Source organism: Solea senegalensis, unplaced genomic scaffold, assembly GCF_019176455.1.
Source record: "Solea senegalensis isolate Sse05_10M unplaced genomic scaffold, IFAPA_SoseM_1 scf7180000017396, whole genome shotgun sequence".
Classification (NCBI taxonomy): domain Eukaryota; kingdom Metazoa; phylum Chordata; class Actinopteri; order Pleuronectiformes; family Soleidae; genus Solea; species Solea senegalensis.
The window spans coordinates 1-7,500 of record NW_025322382.1 but is presented as its reverse complement, the minus strand read 5'-3'; the positions used below and the strand labels follow the sequence as shown (position 1 = coordinate 7,500).

At 50.8% G+C, this 7,500-nt stretch overlaps 2 protein-coding genes across 2 annotated transcripts in view; one reads left to right on the top strand and one right to left on the bottom strand.

Moving 5' to 3' along the window:
* Positions 1–2,673, top strand: part of LOC122764438 (melatonin receptor type 1B-like) — a 2,982-nt gene extending 309 nt beyond the window's left edge. The window contains exons 1-2 of the mRNA XM_044018569.1: positions 1–388; positions 2,516–2,673. The exon at positions 1–388 is cut by the window's left edge and continues 309 nt beyond it. Of these exons, the coding sequence (XP_043874504.1) occupies positions 1–388; positions 2,516–2,673 (546 nt within the window). The remainder of the gene's footprint in view (positions 389–2,515) is intronic.
* Positions 1–7,321, bottom strand: part of LOC122764436 (protein transport protein Sec23A) — an 11,489-nt gene extending 4,168 nt beyond the window's left edge. The window contains exons 1-11 of the mRNA XM_044018568.1: positions 7,063–7,321; positions 6,920–6,977; positions 6,679–6,765; positions 6,365–6,601; positions 5,696–5,772; positions 5,473–5,617; positions 5,207–5,365; positions 4,885–5,000; positions 3,809–3,932; positions 3,650–3,730; positions 3,453–3,542 (exon numbers count right to left, since the gene is read on the bottom strand). Of these exons, the coding sequence (XP_043874503.1) occupies positions 3,453–3,542; positions 3,650–3,730; positions 3,809–3,932; positions 4,885–5,000; positions 5,207–5,365; positions 5,473–5,617; positions 5,696–5,772; positions 6,365–6,601; positions 6,679–6,765; positions 6,920–6,977; positions 7,063–7,283 (1,395 nt within the window). The 5' untranslated portion in view covers positions 7,284–7,321. The remainder of the gene's footprint in view (positions 1–3,452; positions 3,543–3,649; positions 3,731–3,808; positions 3,933–4,884; positions 5,001–5,206; positions 5,366–5,472; positions 5,618–5,695; positions 5,773–6,364; positions 6,602–6,678; positions 6,766–6,919; positions 6,978–7,062) is intronic.
* Between the last annotated feature and the right edge of the window lie 179 nt (positions 7,322–7,500).

Here is a 7,500-nt window from a genome sequence, read left to right as displayed (position 1 = left end):
GTGGACAAGTTCACTGAGATCTGTTTCGCCCTCAGCTACAGTCGCATCTGGACGAGGGGGCGGAGTCGGGCGGTCCTGCTGGCGGTCTGGCTCTTCTGCGTGCTGAACGCAGCGCTGCCCCTGGTGGGCTTCGGCAGCTACGACTACAGCGAGCGGCGTTTCCTGTGCTGCCCGAGCTTCGGGCCGGAGAACTGCGTCTTCGTGTTACTGTGGATATCGCTGGGGATCGCGGCGCCGATCGTCACCACTTGCTCTCTGTACGGATACATGGTGTACACGGCGAGGAAACAGGCACGCAGGGGAACGTTTGTGTGCAATGAGCTGCACTGCTTCTACGTCCCCGCTAACGTTTACCTGAGGAGCTCTGTGGTCATGGTCGCCACCTCAGGTGAGTTCACACTCACTGGGTCCTGAGTCCTGAGTCCTGAGGTCGCGCATGGGCCTGGGACGATAACAAATTTTACTGGACGACATATTGGCCCCCAAATTATTTCCGATAAACGATATTAGTGTCAACATGATAATACTTCATCATAATGCACACCCTTTCAAATACAATAAACTTTTATTTCTCAGTGTTTTTTACCATTGTAATTTACGTTTCAATATCCTAAATAAATAAAACAAACAAAAAACAGTAAAGGACTCTCAGTCTGTTAGGACTCAGGTCTCGGAGTTCTGGAATTGCCGTCTGTCACGTATTTTCTCGCAGGTCTGTCTAACGTTTTGCAACTGTATTAAAGGGCAGCATTTCTTTTGCAATGTTGGAAACGACACTTTCTGTGAGCGCACACCATTTTGCGCTGTTCTGTTTATATTTACTTTGCCGACCAAACGCCTCAGTGAGTGTTGACTGTCGGGACATAGGCTCAGCGTCTCGAGGTGCAGTTTTTTTCCCCAGCTGGGAAAACTGGGTGGGGTGGTTATGCCTCAGGTGGGCATGCAGGTTTGTTGTGTTTGAAGCCGATATGTTCCCACACCGGGGCTGTGGCATTTGCCTTTGCAATCATCTTTCTTCCTTAGCCAATGCTAGCGGCCCAGCCTCCCCTCACAGAGACAAAGAGACAAAGAGACAAAGAGACTGGATGACTGACAAGAGGGTTCAGTCCGTTCATTCCACTATGGAACAAAAGCACCCCAGGTACTGAGACCGAGCACAGAGTGAACCCTCTTGTCATCCAGCTTGCTTGGAGGCGTGAGACGAGGAAAACGAACATGCATGCACACAGCAATATATCGAGGCCGGCAAAATTATTGAGTTCATTTTAATTTATCGTGCGATTCATTGATTTATTGATTATTGGCCCAGGCCTAGTCAAGCGATCAGAGTCCTGAGGTCACGCAATCGGACTTTCTTTTCTGCTCCTCAACGCAGGCAGACACATTCCTCTCTCCCTCCTCTCTCGTCTCACCCCGTCTTGTCTTAACTTTGGGAGCCTCTCCGCAGTGCTCTCTTAAACTTTAATCATGGAATTGGTCGACTGATTTCTCAGCGTGACTGAAAAAATGTTCTCGACGAGAAGTTTGGGTTCGGGGGAACACCGATGCCCTGACGGAACGTTCGTACATGAGGGACTCCTGGGAGGAGTGGAGGGTTGTGTGCCTGGCGATTCTTTCCGTGGAGGACATCGAAGAAGTCTACTCATTCGGAACCATGATAACAGCAGCACCACGAAGCTGCCCGATATGATTGACGGGGGGGGCAGATCTGTCAGCAGTCAGACTGTGGTTACTAGGGATAACATCTGGGAGAGGCTTTCGGCTTTGACCCCGCGGCACCGGTCTCGGACTAGGCCGTTGCTGGAACAACTCCCCCAGGTGATCGCTGCAGTGAGATGTTCTGTATTCCGACCTCCCTTCCTTCACGGACACCTGGTGATTGTTGACTCTGTCTGGGACCCGATCACACATCCCTGTAGCCCCATCCCTCGCCTTGGCCACTTTTCACCCACTAGCGCGGTGGGCGGGGTCCGCAGCTGTAGCTACCTGCCTGCACTGGTACACCTCCACTCCCCTTCCCCCTCCCCAATGCAAGTTATCTCGAGTTCTCAATCGTAAAGTGTATTATGTGTGCCTATGTTGCTGGGGGGTTTTTCCATTCCCACGCTGTACTCCCCCACAGGAGCATAGCATGGGAGCTGCTCTTTTTGTCCTCCTCCCTCCCTCTGTTCTCACCCCCTTATATTAGCACCAGTCATCCTGTCGGGTCTGTCTCTGTATTGTATGTAAGGACCGGTTGATGGTTAAAATGTCGCTGTACTTCTGTATCAGCGACAATAAAGCTCTTCATTCCTTCTGAGGTCAGAGTCCTGAGGTCACGTGATCAGAGTGTGGAACCAGCTTCCAGTGATGGTTCAGGAGGCGGAGCCTCTTTCTGTATTTAAAGTTAGACCTTCCTTATATATAGTTAGTTTTTTTTTCCACCTATGGTCCCAGCTTTCCTCTTCTGTTGTGTTGCCATGGCGACAGTGTTGACTCTGTGTGCGTGTTTGTCTTTGTGTGTGTGTGTCCTCAGCTTGTCTTCTGCTCTGCTGGACACCCTTCATCTGTGTGTGTTTGTATGAGACACTCAGTGGTCAACAGACTCCGCCCCTGACCTGTGCCCTGTCAGTCTGGTTGGTTCTGACCAGCTCCGCCCTCAACTCGTGGATCACCTGCATGACGCAGACGTAAGTCACTGAGGCCACGCCCTCTCTTACTGCTCGACGTTCCGTTAAAACACTGTTAGCTTGGATAGCATAGCTGAACCCGTGTCCATCCGTCCTCCAGCAGGTACCGGGGGGCGGTGCATCGCAGTGTGGGCGTATTCATCCACAGGTGTTGCTGCTCTGACACACCTCTGGAGCCCCACCCACAAAGCTCCACCCTCCACCTGCACCCGACGAATCGCATGAGCACAACGACGACATCATCATCATCATCATCATCAACACGACCAACAACAACATCAGCAGCACCGTGACGCACACAGTATATATACACACACACACAGTAAATACACACACACACACACACACAGTACATACACACACAGTACATACACACACACAGACAGACAGTATATACAGTAACTCTCGACTGTTCACTGTCCTGGGAACGAGCTCCCCATCGACATCCGGACAGCAGAAAGCCTCCACATCTTCCGCCGACGACTAAAAACACATTTCTTCCGACTTGACTAAGAGCACGACATTTAAAAAAAAAAAAAAAAAACTTGCTTATACATCGCACTTATGACTAGCACTTTATAGTTTGGCTTACTTGATGCTCTTACTTACTTCTAGCTCTTGTTTGTACCCTAACGTTTTAATGCACTCACTGTAAGTCGCTTTGGATAAAGGCGTCCGCTAAATGACATGTAATGTAATGTAATGTAATATATACACACACACACAGTATATACTGTACATGTACACACACACACACACACAGGATGGCGGTCAGACGTGTACCTGGTTGACGACCTCGAAGTAGAGCGCCAGCGTGGAGCTGGGATCTAAAGCGCAGATCTTCCACTGACACGTTCCTCCAGTCCCGATCTCCTGTCACAGCACAACACACGTTTGAACCATAGTGATGAGGTCACTGCACTGAAAGGTCAGAGGTCACCTCTGTGTGTGTGTGTGTGTGTGTGTGTGTGGTGACTTACGTTTTCAGACACACACGGTCCTTTAGCGTTCAGAGACACACACGGTCCGATGGCTCCAGACACTTTGATTTCTCTGGACGTCTGAAACACAACACAGCTGTCTGGTCACCTGACAGAGGGGGTGTGGCCACTGTGATGTCAGCGGTCACATATACACACCTTGACCTCCAGCGTGGCGGCAAACGCCATTTTAAAGGAGCCCTGGACGTCTTTGTTGAAAACTCTCTGGAAGGTTTGTTTGAACAGAGACGTGTTGAACGAGTCCGCCATCACCACGTAGCCCCTGTGTGTGCACAGCATATACACACACGTATATACGTTACATCACATGTTACATCACATGTTACATCACATGTTACATCACATGTCATTCAGCAGACGTACTTACAATAAGTGCATTTCAACATTTGTGTACAAACAAGAGTGAGAAGTAAGTAAGTGCTTCAAGTAAGACAAACTATTAAGTGCTCGTCGTAAGTGCATGTACAAGTAATGTCGTCCTATCAGAGTACCGAGGTCACGTGATCAGAGTCACGTTGTCGTCGTCTTAGTCGAGGTCACGTGATCAGAGTCACGTCGTCGTAGTCGAGGTCTCGTGATCGGAGTCACGTCGTTGTCGTCGTAGTTGAGGTCATGTGATCAGTCACAACGTCGTCGTAGTAAAGGTCACGTGATCAGAGTCACGTCGTTGTCGTCGTAGTTGAGGTCACGTGATCAGTCACCTCGTCGTTGTAGTCGAGGTCATGTGATCAGAGTCATGTCATCGTCGTAGTTGAGGTCACTTAATCAGAGTCACGTAATCAGAGTCACGTCATTGTCTTCGTAGTCGAGGTCACGTGATCAGAGTACTGAGGTCACGTGATCAGGGTCACGTTGTTGTCGGATCGAGTCACGTCGCTGTCGCCGTGACCGGTGCCGCGACGAGTCACGCGGTTGTCGTCAGAGTCGATCACGATGATGAGTCAGCGTCGCCGAAAGGAGGGCCATGTGGATCAAAGCTGCGCCCTCGCCCCGTGAGTCGCAGGTCAGCGTGATGAGAGTCATGTCGCCGAGTCGAGGTCATGTGATCAGAGCTCGCGTCACAGCCCATGTCACATGATCAGAGTCAGAGTCACGCTGCCGCCCGACGCCGCAGCAGAGGCAGAGAGGAGAGAGTGCTACGCATAGACGAGTGGAGGCCACTGTGGGAGAGTGGAAGATTATCAGAGACATGAAGTGTGTGTGTGTGTGTGTACCCAGTGTAGTTAGCGCAGCACTTCATCTCCAGCAGACCCGTCTGATCCAGAGCGCAGGCGTACAAGTCGATGACGTGACCGTTACTGGACGCTCTGTTAGCCAGAGCCTCGTAATGCTGCAGCACACACACACACACAAACACACAGGCTGAGTCATGTGACCATGACACATAAACTAAACTAATCATAATGTTGTTGTAAGGTACTGATGTACAGTCAGAGCTGAGTGTGCTGTGAGCGCACCCTGCTGCCGAGACACAAGGTCACTCAGGACAAGTCACATGACAAAGTGTCATTCAGTACAGACAGGAAGTGATGTCACCTTGGTGGCTTTCTTCATGAACTTGGCGTTGTCCTTCTCGATGTCGTGCCATGACCTGATGGGCGTCTTCAGCTCATCTCCCACCACCATCCCAGGACCCTGCGTCGCCGGGCCGCCGAGGAACGCCATGATCCGAGCGCCCGTGTTCGCAAACGTGCACTGTAAAAAAAATCGCTCTTCAATAAATTCATTTAAAAGAAAGGTTATGTGATCATGCTGTGGCTCCTCACACACACTCTCACACTCACACACACAGACACACACACCTCCAGCAGGCCGACAGCGATGGACATGGCCACGCCCAGAGAGCGCAGCGGTCTCTTCCCCTGAGTGACAGGCCACGGATCACGCTGCAGCTCCCCCAACAGTTCAGTCAGGTTCATGTCAATCTTCTGCAGTGGCTGCAGGAACCTGAACAACAGCGTTAACAACAACATTGATTAACAATGTCGTGTATGTATGTGTGTGTGTGTGTGTGTGTGTGTGTACCTATTGGACAGAGGCTGTTGGACACTTTGAGGTCCTCGTCCCTGATTGGCTGAAGGTTTGGTCAAACCAAGCATCTCCTGCAAGTAGCCAACATCTGGTTAACATGTTAACTAGCAACCATGTTATTAACATTACATACCAACAGTGTCAGCTAGTGTAATTAACTACAAGTGTCAGCTAGTGCCATTAACTACCAGTGACAGTGGTTAGTCAGTGGCTGGTCAATGACTGGTCAATGGTTGGTCAATGACTGGTCAGTGGTTTTTCAGTGGTTGGTCAATGACTGGTCAGTGGTTGGTTAGTGGTTGGTCAGTGGTTGGTCAGTGACTGGTCAGTGATCGGGTTAGTGGTTTCAGTGGGTTGTCAATGACTGGGTCAGCGGGTCACGTCAGTGGTTGGTCAATGACTGGTCAGGGTCGGGTCAGTGGTTGGTCAGTGCGGCTACCGCACCGGTTAGTGGTTGGTCAGTGGTTGGCCAGTGGTTGGTCAATGACTGGTCAGTGCTGCTCAGTGGTTGAGAGCAGTTAGTCAATGAGATCAACAGTGGTTGGTCAGTGACTGGTTAGTGGTTGGTCAGTGGTTGGTCAGTGGTTGGTCAATGACTGGTCAGTGGTTGGTGAGTAGTTAGTCAATGACTGGTCAGTGGTTGCTCAGTGGTAGGTCACTGACCTGCAGCTGTTTGGCATTCAGGTCTTTGGTTCCTCTGAACACGTAGCTCTTGGAGATTCCCTCACAGCCGAGCTCGTGGACCTGCACCATGCGACCAAAGGTGATGAGTCCGACGAGCGCAGTGGGCGGCAACAGAGACAGAGACATCTGCAGAGACTCCTTCAATGCCTGCAGGTCTTCATCCTCCATACAGGTGTCCACCACATACAGGAAGACCAGTGGCATCTGAGGACCTCTCTGAGGACACAGAGCAAGGAGGGTCACATGGTCTGAGGAGATGTGTTGAGACATGTCTGAAGACAAGTCTGTCTCACCTGGACCACATACTCGATAGTAGAGAACTGAGGAAGCAGCTCAGCAGGCTGGTTTACCTCAGAGATTCCAGCGTAGGACGGAGGAAACTGAGACACACACAGACAGACAGACAGACAGACAGACAGACACACACACACACACACACACGCACACGCACACGCACACTAACTAAGGAATATTGCCTCTGGGAGGACCAGAGTCTGAGTTGGTCCTCATGTGTAGAAGAAGACATGCGTTTACCTGGTTTCTCTGGTAACAGAAGTTACACGCCCACAGTTTAGCTCTGTAGTCCACCTGACTAAGAGACAGAGAGACAGGTGAGACAGGTCAGACAGGTCAGACAGGTCAGACAGGTGAGACAGGTGATGAGCAGTGATCAGTACCAGAGCGGGTTGAGAACGGCGCGGCAGGTGGCGCGACTGCACAGAACCGGTTCGTACTGGATGGGCGGCAGATCCGGTCTCTCCTTCAGTGGCGTGAACAACGACGCCACGGGAACCACCATCCGTGTAGCCTCCAGACGGCTGGACGGCCAAACGTTCCAGCTGAAGCGCACGCCGTCACGCTCCTCATTCTGAGCGATGTACTCAGGAAAGGTCGCCATGGCAACTCAGGGGCACAGGGTCAGCCACACCAACAGGGAAAAGCTGAAAGGGGCGGAGTCACGAGGTTGTACAGTAAGAGAACAGTAAGTAACAGTATATACTTTTAATGTGTGTACTTTACATTTACTGTGTACCTTTACATGTACATGGTGTACCTTTACATTTACATGGTGTACCTCTACATTTACTGTGTGTCCCTCTGCATGTACTTTGGGT